Source organism: Arvicanthis niloticus, chromosome 1, assembly GCF_011762505.2.
Source record: "Arvicanthis niloticus isolate mArvNil1 chromosome 1, mArvNil1.pat.X, whole genome shotgun sequence".
NCBI classification, from domain to species: Eukaryota; Metazoa; Chordata; class Mammalia; order Rodentia; family Muridae; genus Arvicanthis; species Arvicanthis niloticus.
Window position 1 is genome coordinate 151,396,564 of NC_047658.1, and position 24,862 is coordinate 151,421,425.

At 51.3% G+C, this 24,862-nt stretch overlaps 3 protein-coding genes across 15 annotated transcripts; 2 read left to right on the plus strand and 1 right to left on the minus strand.

The window, feature by feature from the left end:
- Positions 1–1,495: 1,495 nt before the first annotated feature.
- On the plus strand, positions 1,496–15,489 carry Sema4g (semaphorin 4G). Of its 7 annotated transcripts, none has more exons than XR_013106931.1 (18): positions 1,526–1,642; positions 2,796–2,962; positions 3,192–3,281; positions 4,470–4,966; positions 5,061–5,209; positions 5,445–5,507; positions 8,431–8,529; positions 8,642–8,735; positions 8,881–8,994; positions 9,240–9,403; positions 9,477–9,646; positions 9,893–10,037; positions 10,172–10,394; positions 10,629–10,744; positions 10,836–10,996; positions 11,138–11,199; positions 13,207–14,261; positions 14,390–14,734. XR_013106931.1 is itself a non-coding variant. In XM_034511945.2 (15 exons), the coding sequence occupies exons 2-15, from the start codon at positions 4,720–4,722 to the stop codon at positions 14,034–14,036; spliced, it is 2,637 nt and encodes an 878-aa protein (XP_034367836.1). In that variant the 5' UTR covers positions 1,496–1,642; positions 4,470–4,719; the 3' UTR covers positions 14,037–14,734. The 7 variants fall into 7 exon arrangements, 1 of the variants encoding a protein (XP_034367836.1); XR_013106933.1 differs by having other exon boundaries at positions 3,192–3,273; XR_013106929.1 differs by lacking the exon at positions 3,192–3,281.
- A 1,722-nt stretch (positions 15,490–17,211) lies between these two features.
- Positions 17,212–18,496, minus strand: Mrpl43 (mitochondrial ribosomal protein L43). Its single transcript, XM_034511961.2, has 3 exons — positions 18,328–18,496; positions 18,127–18,233; positions 17,212–18,012 (listed from the first exon to the last, which is right to left on the minus strand). The coding sequence occupies exons 1-3, from the start codon at positions 18,456–18,458 to the stop codon at positions 17,771–17,773; spliced, it is 480 nt and encodes a 159-aa protein (XP_034367852.1). The 5' UTR covers positions 18,459–18,496; the 3' UTR covers positions 17,212–17,770.
- Twnk (twinkle mtDNA helicase) lies at positions 18,118–24,722 on the plus strand. 7 transcript variants are annotated; one of them, XM_076922317.1, is made up of 7 exons: positions 18,118–18,251; positions 20,038–20,133; positions 20,254–20,380; positions 21,537–21,777; positions 22,201–22,308; positions 22,489–22,630; positions 23,663–24,722. In XM_076922317.1, the coding sequence occupies exons 4-7, from the start codon at positions 21,656–21,658 to the stop codon at positions 23,981–23,983; spliced, it is 693 nt and encodes a 230-aa protein (XP_076778432.1). In that variant the 5' UTR covers positions 18,118–18,251; positions 20,038–20,133; positions 20,254–20,380; positions 21,537–21,655; the 3' UTR covers positions 23,984–24,722. The 7 variants fall into 7 exon arrangements, with proteins under 7 accessions (XP_076778432.1, XP_076778422.1, XP_076778409.1 ...); XM_076922300.1 differs by lacking the exon at positions 18,118–18,251 and adding an exon at positions 18,496–19,515; XM_076922294.1 differs by having other exon boundaries at positions 18,120–18,251; positions 19,351–20,380.
- Positions 24,723–24,862: the final 140 nt, after the last annotated feature.

Here is a 24,862-nt window from a genome sequence, read left to right on the forward strand (position 1 = left end):
GTAAAGTGTGTGCTTGGCTTCGGCAGGTGAGGTGGGCTGGCAAATGACAGGTGTCTGTCGCCAAGCCTGACAACCTCTGAGTTTGATATCTAGGCCCCACATGATGGAATGAGAACAGACTCGCTGCAGTTTATCCTCCGGGATATTGCACGTGGGTGGTGTCCTACATGCATGTATGCGCTTTCACACAAATTAAATAAAATAAACGTTTAAAGTGTGTGCACTTTTTAATATAAGCATTTCTCCCAGTCTCCCCCACTTCACCACACACTATCCTGCTTGCAGAGTGCCAAGAGACATTCTCACAGGGGGTGGAAGTGTGATCTGGGCCCTTCTGTCTAGCAGTCTGCAGCCACGCACACAGTCCAAACTCTGAGATTGTATGGAATTGAGTGCCAAACTGTATGAGCTTTGGGGAATCCTGGAAGAGGAATGAAGTTTCTTCCCAGGCTCTCATCAGTTTCATACGTCACTAGAAGCCGACTCAAACTCCTAGGCACATGCAGGAGTCTGCTTTTCAGACTCTTATTTTGGTCCCCTTTGCCCATTATATTGTCATGGATTTTTTTTTTTTTTTCAAAGGTGGGGTGCTCATGGCCAGAGATCGTGCTTAAGCTTAACTAGGATTTAAAACTGAGTTCACTGTTGCTTTTGTTTTTTGTTTTTCTGTGGTGCTGGGGATGAAACTAGAGCGTACTACATGCTGGGCAAACAACTGTGCCCTTGAGCCACAACCCCAGCCCTAGATTCGCTCCAATAGCTCTTGGAAAGGAGGAGAGCCCTCAGAGAAGACCATCCTAAAGGAGTTAGGGAAGGAGGCTGAACCTGGCAAGCACAGACTATTTGGCTGCCTGGGAACACTGAAAGTTTGGAGATAAAATGAGGATGGAAAATGAGAAATACAATCCCTGAGGTGAGCCCGGGTTTGGACTAAGATTTGTTGAGCGATCCATGCGTAGCGGCATGGCTTACTTGTGCATAAAGAGCATCCTCCGTGTGCTGGCCCTTCATCCCTCCAGGCCCCCATCTCACCCACTCAGACCTCAAGCTGAACAGCCTGGGGAGAGCGGGGAGCGAGGAATTACACCTTGAACTGGGAACCAGGAGCTACGCAGAAATCTGATACTGTTCGTCCCCTTCAGCACGCCCGCTCCATAGACCAAAGGCAGGAGGGCATGGCAAACATGTTTTGCAAGAAGTGAGGTGCAGGTTAGAGAGCAGAGTACAAGACTCTAGGACCCGAGGTTTACGCGTCCCTGCAGTAGGTAAATGGGAGGGGTCTTAGGACCAGAGCCGACCCGCAGGATCAGCCTGTTTTAGGGCGCACGCTGTGGTGAGCCCCCCCCCCACCAGGGGGCGGGCGATACCCAGACCGACTGAGCCTGGAAGAAAGAGGACTCCAGGAGCCGTGGGCCTCGAGCATCACCCACAAATCGAGTCTATTGTGTGTGGTGGGGGGCGCAAAGGAGGGCGGGCACCCTTCCCCGCCCCCGCCTCCGGCCCGCCTCCGGCCCCCGCCCCACCCCCGGCTCCGCCTCCACCCCGCCTCGCTTCGGCCGCGGCCCCTTCCTCCCGCAGCTGGTGCCGTGGGGCCGCGGAGCCGCACGTCGCTGTCTCTATGGGCCCGGATCCCAGCGCAAAGGTGAGGGAGGCGGGGAGTGCGGGCGGTGGCGGGACCGGGGGCTGTGGCCGGGCAAAGCCTTGTCCATGTCCATTCCACCCTCCAAGCTAGGCCAGGCCTTTTTCACCGCCGAGACCCCCAATCCCGCATAAATGGTTCTAGAGGGGTGCGGGCCAGGCCTCGGGTCGCGCAGAGCGCAGACTGGCCTTCTCGGAGTCGGGGGGCCCTAGCGTGGCAGGGACCCGCATGGAGAGCAGTGTTCCCCTGGATCTGGGTCATGTCTCCTGGCGTCCGGCGGGATCGAAGGAGAGCTTGTCCTCGAGCCGCAGCAGTTGATACTGAGGTTAGATCTGATCAAAGGAGAGATCTGCGGACTGTCCAGGATGGTGGAGGGAGGGGAAGACGAGGGAGAGGCGCCCTCAAACCTGAAGAGACCTCCATCCTACTGGACAGAGGCAAATACCGCTAACCCCAGGCAGATGGACATCAGGGATGAAGGTTGAGATCCTATTGATCCTATTGGGGGTGATCCTCCCCTCCCCAGTTTTCTCCACCCTAGGATCTAACAGAAGATGATCAGAGTTCAGCGGGCAAGCCCTGGGAAGGAACCCAAACTTGGAGTGAAGTGTGGGGTGTGAACTGGAGACCTTGACCCCTCTTAGTACTGCGGGGAGGGGGTGGCATGCTCCACCCCCTGGCCATTAACCCGGCCCTCCCAACAGGTTAAGTGGGGCTGAATGCTTTAGCCCAGTTCTCCAGATCTAGAAATGCAAACTGGGGGAAAAGAAGGCTGCTAAGGTAGCATTTTACCTTCCATTTGCGAGATGAGGATCTCCTCCTCCCTGGGTTAGCCATTTGCCTTTACAGGCACTCACCCCAAGTCAGAAGACACACACAAACACACACACACACACACACACACTCGGCCGAGGCAGGGGACAGAGAGAGAGAGAGAGAGAGAGAGAGAGAGAGAGAGAGAGAGAGAGAGAGAGAGAGAGAGAGAGAGACAGACAGAGAGAGACAGAGAGAGAGACAGAGACAGAGAGACAGAGACAGAGAGAGACAGAGAGACAGAGACAGAGAGAGACAGAGAGAGAGAGAGACACAGAGAGCTGGCCTTATGACCAGGACTTTCAGGAAAAAAGACAACATTCTGCTGTGCATCTCACCCCAGGAGACTCAGAATACATGTGTGCACTATGCCTGCCCACGATCAACAATTTTGTGTGAATGCCCCTATACAAATGTGTGTGAACAAGACCCTCCTGTTGACTAGGACGCCAGCTATCTAGCCCTGCTTGTTCACCTCTGAGGATATATGATCCACTGAGTGGATGACAGGTAAACACAACCTTAGGTGGCCTTGGCCCTTTGTGTGCTCTGTGTGTACGCGTGTGCGGGCGCATGCGTGTGCACATGACTCCTATAAATAAATGCATGTGTTCTCTGCCCTACTTGAACCTGTGTACACACTGTGTGCAAGTGTGTCACAGTCTTTGAGACCCATGTGACTCAAAATAAATGCACCCGCGTTCCATTCACTCCACACTGAGTGTTTCCTCTGACCTAGGATGTGTTCCTCCTGCCTCTCCTGGTCAGACAGACTTCCCTAGCCATAGGACTTCAGTGCTGAGCAAACAGGAGGCCCCAATGTAAGCAGGTGTGCTTTCACAGTGAGGGTGGAGCTTGGGCAGCCTGAAACTTCCTCAAACAAGAACAGATGCCCTTTCTGGGGCGGCTCAGTCTCTCTCTCTCTCTCTCTCTCTCTCTCTCTCTCTCTCTCTCTCTCTCTCTCTCCCTCACCCTCTCCCTCTTTCTCCCTGCCTCCCTCCTTCTCATGACAGGGCTAACCTTTACCTCTTGAACAAACCCTCCAAATTCTTTCTATTCCTCTGACCAGCTCCAGATCACACCCCTCTCTTTACAGCCAGATGGTTAATATTTGACCCAGAAGGAAAAGGAGAGGTCAGAGACACCCTCTGACCCTGCCTATGGCTGTCTGATGACATTGGGTAGATCAGGCATTCTCCACACCTTGCCCAGCCAAGGAAATCTTCGGAAGTTCCCTGGAGATAAGGGGGAGGCCCATCAACTGCCCCCTACCTCAGGCGTGGGACTAGTCTTTAAGATGTGCCACGAAAGGTGGCCGAAAGCTTCAGGATCCCATAGCTCACTGATTCCATATTGCTTAAGTCTTAACTAGTCTTTCACACCGCAGTCTCCTGAGCAGAAATTACACCTGTGCAGCTCAGAAACCCAAATACCTGCACCTCACCCCCAGCCCCTCATGCCTGTGCTTCTTGCCAGTGGGTAGATGCCCAGCCAGAAGGTGCAGTAAGGGCTCGCACAGGCAAGGCAGAGTTGTGTACCCCTTAGAGAAAAAATGCCAGAGAGAAGTGTCTAATTAAAGAGAAATTCCAGAGGGAGCTCTTAGGCCAAGGGAAAGAAAAAACAAAGGGAAAACAGAACAAAATTAACAAAGGCCCATTAACTGACTGCCCAGGCCTTTCAGCAGTAGGCTCCCCCGCAGGCAGCTTTGTTAGAGGATCAGGCCTCTCTACCAAGATGGGCCCAAGCAGTCTGCTGACTGGAAGAGGGTTGTTACCATGGTATAGGTTAAAGCTAGTCTAGAGTCTTGTGAAGACAGTGAGTTTGCCACAGCCTTCTGCTCCAGAGCAGATCTGGGCAGAATGCTGTGAGACTTTCCTGGTGTGGGATGTCCGGCCTCTGACTTTCAGTGCCACCTGAAGTCTGGTAGTCCCTCTTATGCCCACGCACAGATCAAAGGCTTTCCATTTTGGAGGGTTCGTTTTATTTATTGTTTTGGTTTGTTTCTCTCCTCCTTCAGAGAACAGACAGAGAACTGGAACTTGCCCTGAGGTTGGGGGCAAGGTGACCCCTTCAGTACCCTACAACCCTGCTGGCACTCTACAATGCCCACTCTCCATGGAATTTGCATTTGATGCAGAAAGGCACGTGACTCACCCCTCCCTCTGACTGCTTCCCTGTGATTCCATGGCCACACAACCCTGTGGCTCCATGTCCCCTCCATTCCAGGATCCTCCATGGCCCCATGACTACTTGACCCCCATGACCTCATGACCCCTGACCTCCATGTGATCACACCCTGGACTTTGAACCCAGTGACTGCTCTTCCCCTCCCCTCCTGTGACTCTCCTGGGCTGCCCTTGGGGTCTTGTTGGTCTGAACTTCCAAGGAAGATGTGGGGGAGGCTCTGGCCCCTCCTCTTCAGCTTCCTCAGGGTAACAGCAGTGCCTGGACCCTCACTGCGGAGACCATCCCGTGAGCTAGATGCTACCCCACGGATGACCATCTCCTATGAAGGTTAGACCCCCCCTCCAACCTTGAAAGATTATGTCTGCCAGAGCTGGGAACAGGAAGTAGCCCCCAGGTGGCTCACTGCCTCTCTTGTTCTTAGAGCTCTCCTGGATTCGGTACTTCAAGGGCCAAGCCCACAACTACTCAACACTGCTGCTAGAGGAGGCATCTGAGAGGCTGCTGGTGGGGGCTCGAGGCGCCCTGTTCTCTCTCAGTGCCCGTGACATAGGAGATGGGACTCACAAAGAGGTCAGCCCCTGGCACCTGGACCAACCACAGGGTCTCCAGCTTCCTGGTACCTCAATTACCCAAAGACCTGGCCCCCAGCCTTTGACCTCTGGACAGCACTGTCCTCTCCAGCCCAGGGCTTCTTCTGAAATCCACCTCCCTTTAGTGTCTCCTGTACTCTGGAGCACCACTGTCTGATTCTCTGGGTAGTGGATATTGAGGTCAACATAGCAGTCTGTCCCTTTATTCTCACTAGATCCACTGGGAGGCCTCCCCAGAGATGCAAAGCAAGTGTCATCAGAAAGGGAAAAACAACCAGGTATGTGAGCTCCCTGTCCCCAGGTCTCCTTTTTTCCTCCTCAACCAGGGGTGCCAGGATTGGAGGGACACAGATGGAGTAGGACAGATGTGCATCCAAGTGCACAACCGTGATGAGTCGTGTGAGTGCCTGGGCCTCAGGGTAACCCTTTGACCCCAAATATCTGTGGTCTATAGCTTGGTCTGTCACAATAACTTAATCTCTTTCCTGGGGGATCTCAAAGTATAATCATAACAGTAAGTAACTGCTAACAAGTGACAACTAGATCTAGTTCTAAAATAATCCGATGAAACATTGTTATACCCATTTCACAGTTAGGAAGAATGAGACTTTGCTGGACCTCTAGTCTAAGCACCTGGTGTTCATGGAAAGACATTAGTCAAATATTAGTCCTTTCTAGCTAAAAGGCAGAGTGTTTGTGAGGGATCGGGAGATCATGTCTGGCTAGGTAACAACCATTTAGAGAGCTTTCTAGGTTTCTGTATCTACTTATTTATTTTGGAGTTTTTGAGACAGAGCCTTACTATATATCCTTGGATGGCCTGCAACTCACTCTGTAGACCAGGCTGGCCTCCAATTCATAGAGATTTGTCTGCCTGTGCCTCCCAAGTGCTGGGATTAAAGGTGCATAACACCACTGCTGGCTTGCAGAAATTCATAAGAATATACATTCTTGGACCAGCGACATGACTTAGCATAGGCACACATATGAACACACAAAATAAATAGAAAAAATACATATTCTAAGCTAGTTATGGTGGCATATGCCTATAATTTCAGCCCTTGGGATATATATATATATATATATATATATATATATATATATATATATCATATATATGCATGTGTGTGTGTGTGTGTGTGTATGAAACAAAAAGTGCATATTCATACTGGACATGGTGGCATGTGCCTATGATCCCGGCAGTTGGATTAGAAGTTCAAGGAAAGCCTTGGCCCCAAACAAGTTTGAGGCTAGCCTGGACTATATCAGATTTTTGTTTCAAACTAAAAGCAATATATATCCCAAGGGCCACCAATGTAGAGATTCTGACTCAATAAGTCTGTGGTGTATCCCTCTAAATTTTTCTCTGAGAGGCTCCCTCAGTGTACTGTAGGTAATAAACAGAGGTAGTGGGGTAGATGAACCCAGGTCACAAAGTCTCATAAATGCCCAATGGAGGGTTTGGACTTTATTGTGACAATGACACGCATACTGTTTGATGCCTTAGAGGCCCTCATGTGAATCACAGGCTCCGGATCAGTTGGTCTGAAAAGGCCCTAAGACGCTGCTGCTCTAGAAAGCCGACTAAAGCTGTTATCTCTGGTTCCCAGACCACTTTGAGCAGCAAGGTATCAGAGAACATTTCCCAAAGCATTGCCCTGAAGGATACTCGTTTTCAAAAGAGGGACTGAAGTGGTCCAGTGTGTTTGGAAGGGGCGGCATTCCTATCCCACAGTGCACAGTGACATCCTTAAGGCTCTGAGAAGTCACCCAGTAGAGACAGATGTGACTGCTTCCCAGGCTTATTGACTTCAGAATTCTTCCCAAACTGCCTTTTCTCTGTCTTAGGGAACGGCTCTAGGAATGTCTGCCTCACCTCACACACCAGAAGAATTAAAACAGACTGAGTCTAGAGACAGCAAAACAGTGGAAAGTTGGGGGCATCCTAGGGCTGAGGAAAAGGCCTGAGCAGGCCAATACAAGGGACAGGCATAGGTGACAGCGTCTAAGTGGAAATGAGAAGTCTTCCATGGATTTCAGTTCTGGGTAACAGACAGAAGGAGGATCCGAGATTTGGACAGCAGCCTAGGGCACCTGAGGGACAGAGGAAACCAGTGTGGCTGGCGTAGATGGAGCGAGCAGGCAGGGGAAGACCAGGGACATGTGGGCCTGTGTGCTCAGAGCATTGGTGAGCCGCGGCCATGCCTTGGTCTGTTTTACATCTGAGGTGCTTTGGAAAGTAAACTGGATGGGCGCAAGAGGGCACTGACAGATGGTCATCTCTGGGAGCAAACTTTGGACATGGCGTCTACGGTCCCCTCCTCAGGCCACCTGGGAGGCAGGAAGACAGGACAGGCTGTTGACAACAGCTCCCCTTGTCTGTTTGAATTTCACACTCTGAGTGCCTTTCACTCACTGAGTGAGCGGCTGTCATGAAGAGTAGCATCGGTTACGAGGGGCCAGGTGGCTGCCAGACCAAAGGAAGAGGTGCTGGTTGTCTGAACCAGATGAGAATAGTGAAGTGGCCAAGTTCAAGAACCACTTGGCACAGTGGCTCATGGAGCAGGACTGAGTGTAGGGACAAGAGAGTAGGCCACAGCAAAGATGCTTCTGGACCAGAGCTAGGTAGATGGAGGTGGAGGAGGGAAAGACTGGGTAAATGGGTTTAAGAAGGATGCTGTGGGTCAGGGAAAACAGGAGCTTCCTTTAGGACAGTGTGAGATTGGCGTTGCCTGTAAGGTAACAGAAAGAGAGAGAGAGAGTTAGGATTTGTGGGAGCTCCAGGATTAGGGAGGAGCATTGCTCAAAAGTAACTTTCCCCCCTCTGTGCATTAGTGTTTTGCCTACATGTATGTCTGTGTGAGGGTGTCATATCCTGGACTTACAGATGGTCGTGAGACTGGGGATTGAACCTGTGTCCTCTGGAAGAACAGTTAATGTTCGTAACTACTGAACCATCTCTCCAACCCCTTAAAAGTAACTTTTGAGCTCGTGTCAAGCCCCCATTCTCCTGAAATCCTCCTCTGTCTTTGAGCTCTGGTGGAGGGGATTGCAGGAGACAAACACAGGAGATGCTGGAGGAGTGGTATCAGGAAAACGTATCCTGTAGGTGGGGGCAGGAATCTGACTGCGAAGCTAGAGTCATGGAGGTGGCTTGTATCTGGGCAGACGGGTTCCATCACTGCCTCCCTCTGTCTGTAGACGGAGTGTTTCAACCATGTGCGGTTTCTACAGCGGCTCAATGCTTCCCACTTCTATGCATGTGGGACCCACGCCTTCCAGCCCCTCTGTGCAGCCATTGTGAGTAGCCGTGCCCCTAGCCCTGACTCCTAACCCTAGACTGGCCTGACGTTGAGCTGCAACCCTTGCCTGTCCTCAGGACCATTGACCAATTGGGACCTTTATTCTCCAGGATGCTGAGGCCTTCATCTTGCCCACTAGCTTTGAGGAGGGAAAGGAGAAATGTCCTTATGACCCAGCCCGTGGCTTCACAGGCCTTATCATTGGTGAGCAGACACTCCTGCAGCTAGCCCTCAGCCCCAGGATTCTATGATCTGAATGTGGATCCTGTTGCTAGGACTTGCCGTTTGTGCATGCCATGTTCCCTGTTGCACATGACATGTATCTCATGCTTGGATGTCCCTGCCCCAGATGGAGGCCTCTACACAGCCACGCGGTATGAATTCCGGAGCATTCCTGATATCCGCCGGAGCCGCCACCCACACTCTCTGAGAACCGAGGAGGCACCCATGCACTGGCTCAATGGTTAGCAGGATGACGGGGATTGGGGGGAGTCTATTTCTTATTGTTTATTCCTTTGGGCAGCTGACCATCCCATTTTTAAGTCTGCAGGTGAGCCTGTCCATTCCACACCTGTGTATTACGGAAGAAGGCTGTGTGTGTGTGTGTTGCGGGGGAAGGTGGCTATGAGGGGGTGTGGCTTGGGGCGAGGTTGTGGGAGAGAGCTTGACCTGTTTCATAAGCCACTCAAATAAATACTCAACCCACAGATGCTGAGTTTGTGTTTTCTGTGCTGGTGCGGGAGAGCAAGACCAGTGCAGTGGGTGACGATGACAAGATTTACTACTTCTTCATGGAGCGTGAGGAAGGCTCCAGCAGCTTCACTCAGAGTCGCAGCAGCCACCGTGTGGCTAGAGTAGCCCGTGTGTGCAAGGTGCATATGATGCAGTCAGGGTGTGGGAAGAGGCTAGGCCTCTGATCCTGATCCTGTGTCCCTGCCTCCTCAGGGAGATCTGGGAGGGAAGAAGATCCTGCAGAAGAAGTGGACATCCTTCCTGAAGGCTCGTCTCATCTGCCACATCCCACAGTATGAGACACTGCGTGGGGTCTGCAGCCTGGACGCTGATACGTCATCGCACACACACTTCTATGCGGTCTTCACACTGGCCACACAGTGGTAAGCACAGAGGTGGTGGGAAAGGAAAGGAACTGACATCATGGAGGAGCTGGGGAGAGGGAGGGCTGGCTGCAAAATGAGGTCAGGCTTGTCAAGCTATCCCAGGGCCAGAGGGCATTGTGGTCCACTGATGCACAAGATGGGTCCATGGGCCTCCAGTGGAGATGGACCGTGGTGAAGTGGCTCCAGACGGAGCACAGGGCTGGGGCAGGCTCCACTCAGTCCTCCACTATGTCTCATTCCTAGGAAGACGCTGGAGGCTTCGGCCATCTGCCGCTATGACCTGGCTGAGATTCAGGCTGTCTTCACTGGCCCTTTTATGGAGTACCAAGATAGTGCCCGGCGCTGGGGCCGCTATGAGGGTGGGGTGCCTGAACCCCGGCCTGGCTCGGTGAGCACCCAAGCCTGGACACCCTTCATTGAGTAGACAGAGCTGGGGGGGGGGGGTCGGGGGCAGGGCCTCAGCTTTATAAGAGGGAGGCAGGTGGTGAAGTCCCGAGCCTCACCACCCATCCCCCAACCCAGTGCATCACAGATTCATTGCGCAGCCGAGGCTACAACTCATCTCAAGACTTGCCCTCCCTGGTTCTGGACTTTGTGAAGTTGCACCCACTGATGGCTCGGCCTGTGGTGCCCACACGTGGGCGGCCCCTGCTGTTGAAACGCAGTGTACGCTACACACATCTCGCAGGAACACACGTCCACACACCTGCTGGACCCACCTATGACCTGCTCTTTCTGGGCACAGGTGCTTCTGGGGACCCAAATCCCTGATCCCCAATGGCCTTGGTTACTGATATTTCTGAACACAATAGTTCCTGCCACCGTGGCCTGGAGTATCCCAGAGCCTGAGCAACCACTGCTGGTGGCTGACCTCTTGTCTCTAACCTTATGATTCTTGAGCTGTTCCCATTAGGCATCCTGTTGGGTACTGAGAGCATATCACACTGTTGGGTTCTGACTTCTGCCTTTTCTACATCAGCTGATGGCTGGATCCACAAGGCCGTAGTCCTGGGCTCTGGGATGCACATTATCGAAGAGATTCAAGTGTTCAGGGAGCCCCAGTCTGTGGACAATCTAGTTATCTCACCAATGCAGGTAGTTTGGCCTCAATATGCTAACAGAAAAGGGGACTGGGGAGGCTGGGCAGAGACTTGGGTTGCTGATCGACTGTCCTCTCTGGTTCCAGCACAGCCTCTACGTGGGGGCTGCGACTGGAGTCATCCAGTTTCCTCTGTCCAGCTGCTCACGCTACCGTTCCTGCTATGACTGCATCCTGGCACGGGACCCCTATTGTGGCTGGGACTCCAGCACCCATGCCTGCATGGTGGCCACCACCGTAGCCAACAGGTCCCAGGGTAGAGGTTGGGGGTACGGATGGGGTAGATGTGCCTTAAGTGGAGGAAAAAAGTCCACCCGCCTGTAAGGTATTACTGGTAATCTTGATGCCCATTTTTTTGGTGTTCACGAATCTTGATTTTCTGTCTGCAGGACAGCATTGATACAGGACATAGAGAGAGGAAATCGAGGCTGTGAGGGCAGCAGGGGTGCAGGTGAGTGGAACTCATGGACTTATGTGGATGCTTCTGAGTTGCTGTGCTTGGGTGGTTTTGGTGAGGATGACCCAGCACAGAGTGCTGGTTGGATATTTATTTCCCAAGTAAAGTGTAAATAAGGAAATGGACTCAAGACTTGGAGACAGGTGGGGGTGTGGCTAATTGGTAGAGAACTCTCCTTGTCTTATGTGTATAAAGGCCCTGGGTTTGCTCTCTAGCACACACACACACACACACACACAGAGAGAGAGAGAGAGAGAGAGAGAGAGAGAGAGAGAGAGAGAGAGAGAGAGAGGAGAGTGTGTTATGGTTATATGATCGTATATATCTAAAGTATATGCCTAAGTAGGGGGATGTAAGCACAAATAACTGTGATTATTAACAGTTTCAACTACAACAAGATGCAGAAAGTTAATGTGTTTCTCTCCAAACGAAATCATGCAGCAGAGCTGATACCCGAAGGAAGAACAGAAGTCGGCAGTCAGAGCTGGCATGGACTGAGAGCTTAGGTGACAAGCATGGGTGTAAATCCTGCCGTCTGTTTATTTTCACAAACACTCCATGTGAGCGGCACCATTGTCATCCCCATGAGGGACAGCCCCTCTGAGGCACGGGGACTGTGAGGAAACTGTTCATGGTTACTCAGCTACTAAGCGGCAGGTGCAGAAGCAACCTGGCCTGAAGCAGTCAGATCCGAGTTTGTGCTTTTGATCACTAAGCTGTGCTGTGTCCAAGCTCGTCAGGCAGATAGAGGGCATGAGGAGAGCAATGGCACCAGACAGGGGTCAGCAGGGCATCAGAGAGCTCAGGAGGAAGAGGCTGGCGAGTGTTGGTCCTTACAGGAAACCTCGCAAGAGTTTTACACCACCAAGAAGTAGTATGATCATATTCGGGTTGTTTGTTTGTTTGTTTTAAATCTAGACAGGGTTTCTCTGTGTAACCCTGGCTGTCCTGGAACTAACACTGTAGACCAGGCTGGCCTTGAACACAGAGCTCTGTGTGCCTCTGTCTCTCAAGTGGAATTAAAGGCCTCCCCACCCTATATTTTTAAAAAATATTTTATGAGTGCACTTTGCCTACATGTATGTATGTGCACTGTGTGCATGTCTGGTGTCCGTGGCAGTAAGAAGAGCATTGTATTCCCTGGAACTGGAGCTATGGATGCGTGTGAACGACCCCATGGGTGCTGAGAGCCAAACTCAGATCCTCTGTAAGGGCAACAACTGCTCTTACCCACTGAGCCATCTCTCCAGCTCCTGAGTTCAAATTTTTAAAACTATTTATTTTGCTCACAAGCACGTGTGATGTGGATGCACACGTATAAGACACCTTATGGGAGTCCGTCTTCTCCTTCCTACATGTGGATCCCAGGGGTTGAAATCAGTGGACAAGCTTAGCAGCTAGCCCCTACACTCACTGACCTGTCTCCTCAGTCTGGATTTGTGTTTTCAAGGATCACCTGTAGTTGCAAGAAGAGATTAAACGAGGGCCCTAGAGGGCAGACAGCCATGGAAGGAGAGAAAGGAACAGGTCTGAGAGTCTCATGAGGGTAGACATAAAGAGGACAGAGAGAGAGAGGCAAGGGAGCCTCCCAGGTTCCTGATGCAAACTGCTGAGCAGCTAATGGTAGCAGTGCAAAGGACGGACCTGGTGTGGGTGATGGATGAGATGTTAGCCTTATCGAGATGCCCAGAACATGGTAAACAGTCAAGTCTGGTGTTCAGGAAAGGAAGCTGTGCTGACGGTAAGATGTGGTAAACAGTAGGAACTGAACGCAGAGGGCAGAGGGGCTGCTGGAGAAGGAGAAAGGGCCTAAGACACTGCTCACTTCCTACGAAGGGAGGGCCGAGGTGCATCCTGGGAAGCACGATGCACGCACAGGCTTGCTTAGGTGTCACCAGTTCTAGATTGTGTGCCTGTAGACAGCTGTCTACAGTCTATCTTGCCAATTCCAATGCTGTCTGGGACGGGCAGGTATTGATCTTTCCTCCCGTTGCTCCCCAGAACCACCACCGTCACTCAAGACCCGATCTGTGCTCCGGGGTGATGATGTCCTCTTGCCCTGTGACCAGCCATCTAACCTGGCCCGGGCTGTGTGGCTACTCAATGGGAGCAAGAGCTTGAGTGATGGGCAGGATGGCTACCGCGTGGGAGTGGACGGGCTGCTGGTAACAGACACACAACTGGAACACAGTGGCAACTACGGCTGCTATGCCGAGGAGAATGGCCTCCGTATGCTGCTGGCTTCCTACAGCCTCACAGTCCGGCCAGCCACCCCTGCCCCAGCTCCACACGCCCCTGCCACACCTGGGGCACAGCTGGCACAAGACATGAGGTTGTTCTATGTGGTAGCCATTGCGATTCTTGGTGGCCTCTGCCTCATCTTGGCATCTTCCCTCCTCTATGTGGCTTGTCTGAGGGGAGGCAGACGAGGTCGAAGACGAAAATACTCATTGGGTCGGGCTGGCCGGGCAGGGGGCTCGGCTGTGCAGCTGCAGACAGTCTCAGGCCAGTGTCCTGGAGAGGAAGATGACGGTGATGATGGAGATGGAGCTGGAGGTCTGGATAGTGGCTGTCTTCAGATCATCCCTGGGGAAGGAGCGCCAGCCCCACCCCCACCACCCCCACCACCCCCACCGGCTGAGCTGACCAATGGGCTGGTGGCACTGCCCAGCCGGCTGCGAAGGATGAATGGCAACAGTTATGTGCTCCTGCGGCAGAGCAACAATGGAGTGCCAGCAGGACCCTGCTCCTTTGCAGAAGAGCTCAGCCGCATCCTGGAGAAGAGGAAGCACACACAGCTCGTAGAACAGCTAGATGAGAGCTCTGTCTGAGCGCAGCTTCCCAAACAAATGCTCTTCCAAGCCAGCCTGTCTGCCCTAGGCTGAGCCACTGCCTCCCCAAACATGTCCACCCTCCTTCATGCTCCCAACTCCACTTCCTTCCAACTTTTTGATGTCTCTGTAGGTCTAGCCAGAGTCATGGTTAGCCAAAGTCCCCTCCCTCTTCAGTCTCCAAGGCACATGTGAGCAGCCCAGGCCCACCGGTGCTCCTCAAAGGTAGGTGCTCCCCGAGAACCAACTACTCCGCAAACCCAGACCCAGTTTCTATCCCTTGACCTAAAGACTTGGGAGGAGAGAATTGTCTTCTTATCCCATTATCTGCCCAACCTTCCTCTTCTTCTCAGGTAGGGCTCTGCAGGTCCAGATGGCCTCAATGTCACCACCCTCTGCACAGCTGTGTGCTGGGTAGTCCTGAATTCAGACAAGACCTCTCTCTACCAGCCACCTGAGTCCTGCTTCCTTTCACACGGACACATGGATGAATGTGTATCAGCTGGGCTGCAGTGTCCGCTCCTCCAACTGGGGCATCCTTGTCTCACTCATCCTAGATTCAGGGCACCCTCCCAACTGTTACCTTCCGGTCTATCCTCTCTCCAGCCCCAGCCCCGTGTGGTAACCCTTTAGCAGGAGACTGGGAACAGGCCAGCTTGGAGGAGAGAATCATCACTCCCCTCTTTTTTCCTCTGTAGTCCTTGTGAGTCAGCCTCCCTCCTCCTCTCATTCACACGCAAGGCTGCCAGAGCTCCAGGCATGTCCTTTCCCTGAGCCGATGTGGCAACACATCCATATCATGTGCTTACATTTCTGCCCACATGTACATCCTGAACCTCCCCTCGCTGCCTCAGTCAGACCTGTGTCTACTAGGTTTGGTCCATGGATATTTCAAAGGAAGATTTCCCTTCCCATTTAGCTGTCCTCACTGAACTAGGACAAGTGGCCAACACTGCACTCAATGAGCCAGCCTCCCTCTTAGGGACCAAGCAATTGCTTCTCCTAGACCAGAGCAGGAGGAAGTGATTGATATCTCACCTGGCACATGACGCCCATTTCCTGGAACTATGCAAAGGGCAGAGGCTGGGAGTGTGGATGCTTGGCTCCCATTCCTGTCCTACCTCACCAGGGCACCTTCAAGGTCCAAGGGCCTCAGATGTCTCCAGGCCCAGACGGGACAATCAACCCTGACTGAGCTCTCCCATTCCCCTTGGGTGAGGATGACTGTTATTTTTGTAGCTGAGAACGTGGAACCCCACGAGTTTTTACTGCCCTTCACCCATGCCTCTCCCACCTCCACCCCACAATGAATGTATTTATTGTGAGAATGGCTGTACTTCTTCAGGAATGCCCCCACTCATCACCCAGGTGGGTGGGACAGGCATGGGATGGGATAGGGAGCCTGGGCTCTGCTCCTCCTGATGTTGGCTAATAAATGCCCTCTTTCCCCACAGCTTTGAGTGTCTGCTTGGTCTAGACTGGCTTTACCACAGCCACAGCCAGATCTCTGGCTAATGGAGAAGGTGCTCCAGAGATTTCTTCATCAAGGGTTGGCTTTGTTCCCGATAAAAATATTTACATAAGGAATGAGATCCTCCACTTCTGCCTTTGCTGAGCTGGGCAGGCACAAGGGCCATGAGGGTTCACTTTACTCACTGATGATGATGTTAAGGGGGACAAAATCAGAGCAGCTCAAGAAGTCACAAGGCCTCCCAGCATTTGCTCCTGGCCCTTTTCCTTTGGCTGCATCTTTGCAGATAGGGAATCTCACTGTTGCTCAAGCTGATCACTAACTCTTGGGTATGTGCAACTATTTTTTTATTTTTTGGCTTTTTCTGAGACAGGGTTTCTCTAGGTAGCCCTGGCTGTCCTGGAACTCACTCTGTAGACCAGGCTGGCCTCGAACTCAGAAATCCGCCTGCCTCTGCCTCCCAAGTGCTGGGATTAAAGGCGTGTGCAACTATTGATATGCACTAACAGTTCCTGGCTTTTTTTAAAAAAAAAATTGTTGTGTGTGTGCACATATGCTTGAACATGGCAGGGTGCACATGTGGAGGTCAGAGGACAACTTGAGAGAATGTTTGCTTCTTCTTCCACTATGTGAGTCCTGGGGATCAAACTCAAGTTGCCAGGCTTGCCAATGATTGCCTTTATACACTGAGCCATCTAATCAGCTTTGCCTTTTTTTTTTTAAGACCTAGTCTTACTGTGTAGCCTTCACTGGCTTGGAACCCACTTTGTAGACTATGCTGGCCTTGAACTCATCGATCTGGCTGCCTCTGCCTTCTGAGTGCTGGTCATTAAAAGTTGAACCACCACACGAAGGCCTTTCCCTTCCCTCCCCGACACCCTGCTGCCAGATACCCTTAGAGACCAGGTTCCCTGGAACCATGACAGACGGTTGTTGGTTGCTGTGTGATTGCTAATTGAACCTGAGGCCTCTGGAAGAGCAGCAAGTGGTCTTAACCCGAGCCATCTGTGCAGCCCTTGCCTTGATTAAAGTAAGCCTGGAAGATACTCCCTGCCAGCCCCTGTGCTCCCCGCAAGCTTCTCAGCACTTCCCACTCGTGGATCCAGGGACAGACATGGGCTCAGTTCTGTACAAAGAATTTTGGGGTAGGAGTGCAATTAGGACTACATAAAGCTTGTCACCTGGCACCTGCTCTGAGACTCTTGAGTCATATTGCCTTTGACACTAACCATTGAAAGGTTTTACGTCCTGTTTCTGGTTTCAGAGTCAAAAGTATGGCTTATGCTTAAAACATGCGTACATTTTGAGCCAAGCAAGTGGCGCACACCTTTAGTCCCAGCACTTGGGAATCAGAGGCAGGCAGGTTCTGTTAAGTTTGAAGCCAGCCTGTGTCTACATATCAATCCTGGACAGTCCGAGCTACATAGTGAGATCTTACACCTCGAAAAAAGTACACATTTCTGAATTGTGACTTTGAGAGGCTGGAGAGATAGCTCAGGTGGTTAAAAACATTGACTGTTCTTTCAAAAGGCTCGAGTTCAATTCCCAGAACCAACATGGTGGCTCACAACTGCCTGTAACTCCAGTTCCAGGGGACCCTACACTGCCTTCTGGTCTCCGTGGGTACTGCATGTGCACAGTGCACAGAAATATATGCAGGTAAAACACTTATACACATGATAAACATGATAAATAATCTTCAAATACGGCTTTAGTAAGTTTAATAACTTCAGTTTTCTTTCTAGTTTTTCTTTGGAGAGCTGGTTGTCTTGGAACTCATTCTGTAGACCAAGGTGGCCTTAAACTCAGAGATTTACCTGCCTCTGCCAACCAAATGCTGGGATTAAAGGCATGCACCAACACCAGATTCGACTTCGTCTCCTAAACTGCACATAAACAGGGATATAAGATGCCTTGCCCAGTGCCATACCACTGCAAGAACAGGATATCCCGGGTCCTTCAGAAGTCAGCCCTCAGACTCTTTGCTGTGTTTTGAAGTCATTATTATTTACATTTCAGAAAACCAGCTCCTTGTATAACATTTGGAAGTGTTGTACACTTCTCAAATCTCAGTTTACAAGGAGGCCAACTGAATCAGAATTGGGGTATTCACAAGGTAGCAGTCCCTAGCTACAAGTGGGCAATGGAAAAAGCTCTTTATCCGGGGCTATACCCTCGCTGGTAGGCTCCACCTACTTGGCCTGCGTTTGAAATCCGAAAGAGGAACCAATCCTATCACTTTCATTGTCCAAAGCCTGGTTCTCTACTGTGCTTGTATGGAAGCTGGAGCAGAATCCTGGAGTTCTCTGGGTCGCAGCCCGTGGAGGGCAGTCCGTTTGTTGGTGAAGGGGTGCCACTGGCCCTGGATGCTAGGGTTGTCCGTATGGAAGGGCTTTCGGATGCGGATCACATCCAAGCCGGATTGGTCTGCCAGCTTCTGCACCAGCGACGTGATCTCCTCCACCGACTTGCTGTTGACGTTTTCCTCGCGTACAGCCCCGTTAACTGGCAAAGGAAAGTGGGAATGAGTGGAAGCCGCCAGGTCGGAAATCAAACAGGTAGAACCCAGCGGGCAAGCCGGGATCCCGCCCTCACCAACCCTAACTCGGCCCCACTCACGGTATTCGGCTACTATTCGTGGCACGGCGCACGGGCGCGGGTTCACGTATATTACGACTCCTGGGTTCCGTCGGGCGAAGTCGGTCACTTCACGTTCCACGAACTCCCTGCGAGACGCAGCGAAGGTGAGTACGGTGCGCCGAACCCAGTCCCGTCGTTCCCCGCCCCCCTTTCCGGTCCTCCCGCTACCGCGCCCCTCACCTGGCGCCGCGGGACGAGGGCGAATCCCGGCTGAGGCTGAGGCTAAGGCGCTGCAGCTGCTGCACGTAGCGACCTAGCCCATTATGGAGGACGCTGGTCAGAAAGCGGCTCGGAGTCCCGCGCCCGGTCATGGCTACGGTTAGATAACTGGGACACAGAACTGGAGGGCGGGACTAACCATCGACTTCCGGTTCCGGGGACATGGGCACCCAGGAGAGTTTTGCTTCCGGAGTCACAGCGAATGGCGCGTGCGGGCGACCCACGTTTCGGACAGAATACGAGAAAGGAGAGCGGTGACGCGAAGCTGGGGGCGGGAGCGTGGAGCTTCTGAAGTGGAGGGCAGAGCCCGGAGCCAGCGAGGAAGCCGGGCCTGAGCGCGTGACCTCCGGCTCGGTGGAGGGTCCCTGTGAGCGCTAGGAGCTAAGAGCGCCTGGAGTTGGGGTTCAGACAGGATGCAGAAAGCTGTAGAGATGAGGTTGGCGAGGAGAGCCCGTAGAAGGGTAGTAGACGTGAAGAGATGATACAGAGAAGCCGTTTAGATTGAGGGACCGTAGAAGGCCCTAGTAGTATGAGAATCTTCAGAGAGGGGCGTAGACGCGAAAGGGTAGTATAGGTGTGGAGGGATGAAGTAGCAATATACAGGCAACCAAGGTGATTAAAAATCGTGTTCTTAAAGAAGTTTTAGGAGAGATAAAGAGAAAAGCCAGCAATCGTGAGTTCTGTGAGTGCCTTGTGGAAGATCCCTAGTGAGGGCACTAAACCAGACACCAAAAGTTTTTGCAGTAGTTGCATCCGACTCCATTAGAAATGTGGCTTCTTCTCCGACGTGCGTATCCCCTCCGGATCTTGCTGCCACTGCGTGGGGAGTGGGTGGGTAGGAGGGGCCTGCCCCGAAGCTTGGCTCCAGGTCCTCCCCGCAGAAGGTACAGAAAAGAAGCGCTCCCAGCCGTAGAGATACCAGTGTCGCCTGTGACTACAACTGAAATCCGCCAATATTTACGCACACATGGGATCCCTTTCCAGGATGGCCACAGCTGCCTTCGAGCACCAAGTCCCTTTGTGGCGTCCTCAGACATCAAAAATCAGAAAAAGGATGATACCACTTCCTTCTGCCTCTTCATCGACAAGACCACAGGACACTTTCACTGCATGACCAGCCTAGCAGAAGGGAGCTGGGAAGACTTCCAGGCCAGTGTGGAGGGACGAGGGGATGGGGCCAAAGAGGGCGTCCTACTTAGGGAGAGCTCAGAAACTGAGGACAGGGAGGAGGTCTTGAGAATCTGGAACCGAGCCATACCTCTTTGGGAGCTTCCTGACCCTGAGGAAGCCCAGCTAGCTCGGGTGATGTTTGGCCTTACCAAGGTGACAGATGACACACTCAGGAGATTCAGTGTCCGATATCTTCGATCTACTCGAAGTCTGGTCTTCCCATGGTTCACCCCTGGGAACTCAGGATTACGTGGCCTGAAGCTCCTAGGAGCTGAGGGACAGGAAAATGAAGTACAGTACGTAGACACCACCATTCCCCGGCCTGGTGCCTATCACAACCTATTTGGATTACCACTGATCAGCCGTAGAGATGCTGAGGTGGTCCTGACAAGTCGTGAGCTGGACAGCCTGGCCTTGAGCCAGTCCACGGGGCTGCCAACCCTTTCCCTACCCCGAGGAACCGTCTGCTTACCCCCAGCCTTACTCCCTTACCTTGAACAGTTCCGTCGGATTGTGTTCTGGCTAGGAGATGACCTTCGATCCTGGGAAGCTGCCAAACTGTTTGCTCGAAAACTCAACCCCAAGCGATGCTCTTTGGTGAGGCCTGGGAACCAACAACCTCGTCCCCTGGAGGCCTTAAACCAAGGCTTAAGTCTTCCCCGTATTCTTCGTACTGCCCTCCCTGCCTGGCACAAGTCTATCGTGTCTTTTCGCCAGCTCCGAGAAGAGGTGTTAGGAGAACTGTCAAATGTGGAGCAAGTAGCTGGTGTCCGTTGGAACCGCTTCCCAGACCTGAATCGTCTGCTGAAGGGGCATCGGAAGGGCGAGTTGACGGTCTTTACAGGTGACTATAAAATCACTGCTTTGGGGGCTGGAGAGATGGCTCAGTGGTTAAGAACCACTTAACTGGCTGCTTTTGCAGAGGACTCAGTTCAATTCACCCATATAGTGGCTCACAACTGTCTGTAGCTCCAGTTCCAGGGGGATCTGATGACTTTTTCTGGCCTCTAAGGACACCAGGCGTGCATATGTTCCGTAGCCATACATACAGATAGAACACCCATACCCATAAAATAATATAAAAACATCAGTGTTTTAGGTAAAGGATTAGACAATATGGTGACAAAGTTTGACCACTGGCAGTGTCTATTTATTTATTTATTTTAGATTTATTTATTATCATGTTCATGAGTGCTATGTATGTATGTATGTATGTATGTGTACAACATGCATGCCTGATGCCCTCAGAAGCAAGAACTTATTCTATCACCTGGAACTGGACTTGTGAGCCATCATGTGGGTGCCGGGAATCAAATCCAGGTCTTCTGCAAGAGCAACAAGTACTCTTAGTTCCTGCTTCATCTCTCCTCACCCTGCTGGCAGTGTTAAAAGGAGGCTTCCCCTCTCAACTTTGACTGGAATCTTGGTTCAAAGATCAGACTTTTATCTTTTTGTTTTTAAGATTTATTTATTTTATGTATATGAGCACACTGTAACACACCAGAAGAGAGCATCGGATCTCATTACAGATGGTTGTGAGTCACCATGTGGTTGCAGGGAATTGAACTCAGGACCTCTGGAAGAGCAGTCAATACTCTTAGCCACTGAGTCATCTCTGCAGCCCCTCTTTTTTTTTTTGTTTTTGTTTGGTTTAGGTTTTTTGGTTGTTCAAGACAGGGTTTCTCTGTATAGCCCTGGCAGTCCTGGAACTAACTCTATAGACCAGGCTGGACTTGAACTGAGAAACTCTCCCCCTGCTTCTGCCTCTCATGTGGTACTAGACTTTCCTCTTTTGTTTGTTTGTTTGTTTGTTTGTTTGTTTGAGACAGGGTTTCTCTGTGTAGTCCTGGCTGTCCTGGAACTTACTCTGTAGACCAGGTTGGCCTCGAACTCGGAAATTCACCTGCCCCTGCCTGCCAAGTGCTGGGATTAAAGGAGTGCGCCACCACTGCCCCGCTAGACTTTCCTCTTAACTTGGGACTTTGTCCATCCCCCTATAGGGCCAACAGGCAGTGGCAAGACAACATTCATCAGTGAGTATGCCCTGGACTTGTGTACCCAGGGAGTGAACACACTGTGGGGTAGCTTTGAAATCAGCAACGTGAGACTAGCCCGGGTCATGCTGACTCAGTTTGCTGTGACACGGCTGGAAGAGCAACTGGACAAGTACGAAGAGTGGGCAGACCGTTTTGAGGACCTGCCTCTCTACTTCATGACTTTCCATGGACAACAGAGCATCAGGTAACTTCAAAGCCCAGTTACTTTTTAAGGAGATAATTGATTGATTGATTGATTGATTGATTGATTGATTGATTAGAGGCAGGTCTCTCTTGCTAGCTCTGGATCTCATTATGTAGACCAGGCTGCCCTTGAATTCACAGAGATCCACTTGCCTCTGTCTTCAGAGTGCTGGGATTAAAAGGTATGTGTCACCATACCTGGCCCTTCCTTTCATTTTTGAGAGATCACATCATATTTTTGATTCTTTTTCCAGTTCCAGTGAGAGTGCCATCCAGTCTCTTTAAACAGGCTTGAGGTTTTCAGAGAACAGGAAGTAGGAAGAGCAGGCAGGTCTTCACTGGTGTTTTCAGGATGCAAGCTCTTCCCCCTGGTGTGTCCTGAGGCTATTTGTTGACTATTTAAATGTCTGCTTCTCTTTCCCAGGTCTGTCATAGACACAATGCAGCATGCTGTCTACGTCTATGACGTTTGTCATGTAGTCATCGACAACCTGCAGTTTATGATGGGTCACGAGCAGCTGTCTACTGATAGGTGAGCTCTTCCCATCTCACACACACACTTGTCTTCTCTTGAAGCTGTCAGGGACTGGAGGGTGAACCCTTACGTAGAGGGTGTAACAGGACTGGGATAGTTTGTCTGGTGTGACTTGCTCAAGAGTTTGTGTATGTTCCACCCAATAACCTCTTTTATTGCTGAACTTCGTTGCTGCAGGATTGCAGCTCAAGACTACATTGTTGGAGCCTTTCGGAAGTTTGCTACAGACAATAGCTGCCACGTGACTCTTGTTATTCACCCACGGAAAGAAGATGACGACAAGGAACTGCAGACAGCATCCATTTTTGGCTCAGCCAAAGTAAGTTGTCTTTAAGGTACTCAAGCTCTGAGGAGTTAGAGAGGTGTAACTAGAAACAGTCCTCATTCAGCCTTAGAGCCCCGTGACGGTCCTGAACAAAAGAAAGATGTGGGGCTCTGGGGCCATGGCATGAGAGATACCAGGGGTGGTAGCTGGCTCTTTGCAGTCTAGGAACTCAGATCTGCTAGCAGCAGAGAGCGTGAGCTGGTGATATAAGGAGTTGTCTGTGAGTCATCCTGTGACATCTGGGGAGACTTCCCAGCAGACATCCCAACAAAAGTCATACTGAGATTTCTAGATGGTAAGTATCAGGTTATCAAATAAATAGGCAGGCCTTCTGGGCCACAGGACCAGCCCCATCCTGATGTCTCCAGTAGTCTACTGAATTCCTTTTACATGCAAGGCCTCAGCTAAGCAAGGGGGGTTGAGGCTGAGTTACAAAAACTATATCACTTTGAAACAATCATGGAACAAGAATAATGCAGAAGTTTAAAAAATGGTGGTACTGTAGGGGATCAAAGGTGGTCCTAGGGAAGTGACACATGAATGGTGAGAATAAGGTGGGCAGGTGGGAGGGACCACCATGGAGGAGAGGCATGGTAAACAGGGGCAGCAGCACAAAGTCTGAGACAGTGGTGAGTTGGTTAACAGCTGGGAGATGCAGCGGCTCCAGCATCGATTGTGATTAGTTGCTTAAAGAGCTTAGTGATGAGGGGGTGCTTTTTCCATTTTTAAAAATTTAATTTAATGTGTATGGGTGTTTTGCCTGCATGTATGTGTGTGCACCACATGCATACTGGTACCCACAAAGGCTAGAAGAAAGCATTGGATTCCCTGGGACTGGAGTTACAGACATTTGTACAGACTACCCTGGAGGTGCTGGGAATTGAACCTAGGTCTTCTGAAAGAGCCGCCAGTACTCTTAACTGGTGGGCCATCTCTTTAAGCCTCTCCTTTTCCCATTCTTGCCACTCCTCCCTGCACCCTCAACCTTTCACTCATGTCTTTTTTCTCTTGCCCCGTCTCTTTTAGGCAAGCCAAGAAGCAGACAATGTTCTAATCTTGCAGGATAGGAAGCTGGTGACTGGGCCTGGGAAACGGTATCTGCAGGTGTCCAAGAATCGCTTTGATGGAGATGTAGGTGTCTTTCCACTTGAGTTCAACAAGAGTTCCCTTACCTTCTCCATCCCACCCAAGAGCAAAGCCCGACTCAAGAAGGTCAAGGATGACAATGGACTGGTGGCCAAAAAGTCTTCTTCTGGCAAAAAAGGGGCTGTGCATCAGAACTCTGAGACTTGCTTAGGCCAGGACCCCAGCTCCTACCAGCCAGATACTTCCAAGTCCTCAAGGTGAAAGCAGTGCACAGCTGCTTGCTGAAATGAGCCTGGTGGACCAGGCTGACGCACAGGCGCTTGGCCTTCTGCTGGGTCTCTTCTGTATAGTCCTGAGCTATGGAACCTTTCTCAACCCAGGGCTGGCTTCCATGGTGAAAAATTTTAATTCAGCAGCTACTGGGCATCTCCTGTATGCTGGTTTGTTTTTTGTTTTTCCCCATAGATTTTTATGTATGCACTGAAAAGATGAGGTCTGTTTCCAAAAAGCCAGCATTTTGGTGAAAGGAACAAAACAAAGTGGAGCAAAGCTAGTTTTGATTAGTCAGTCTAAAAAGGTGTCTGAGCAGAGTGCATGTGAGAACTAGATGTGGGCCTTGTGAACCTCTAGAGAAAGGGACCTCAGGTGGGAATGAGCAAGTCAGATAAAGAGGGTGGCAGGAGAACCTGCCATGAAACGGGAGGCTTGGTGAAACTCCAGCATGTTGGCATTCAGAGCTGAAGAACGATGCAACGGACACCAAGCCTTTCTGCTCTGCTTTATAGAGTCGGGCAGAAGAATTGATCTGAGGTGCTTCTTATGTACTATCAGGGCCTCAAAGACGGGAGCCGCTTCTCACTGGACCATGGGAAGAAGCTGTAAGCCTGCAGTGCCTGCCCCCTGGGTACCAATTCCACTGTATGCTGCCTCTGACAGCTGGAGCTAGGACTCTGTAGATAGAGCCTTTTCCAGTTTGAATGAAGCATTTCTATTGCCTTTGTTTCTGTGCTTTTTCTTATTTGTCCACCAGGTGTCTCCCCACACTAATTGGATTTCTTCTCTGAATTGGGAGTAAATGGGTCCTTTCCCCATTTCAACCTTTGAACCATAGGCTCCCAAATAGCAGGGAGCAGTACAGGG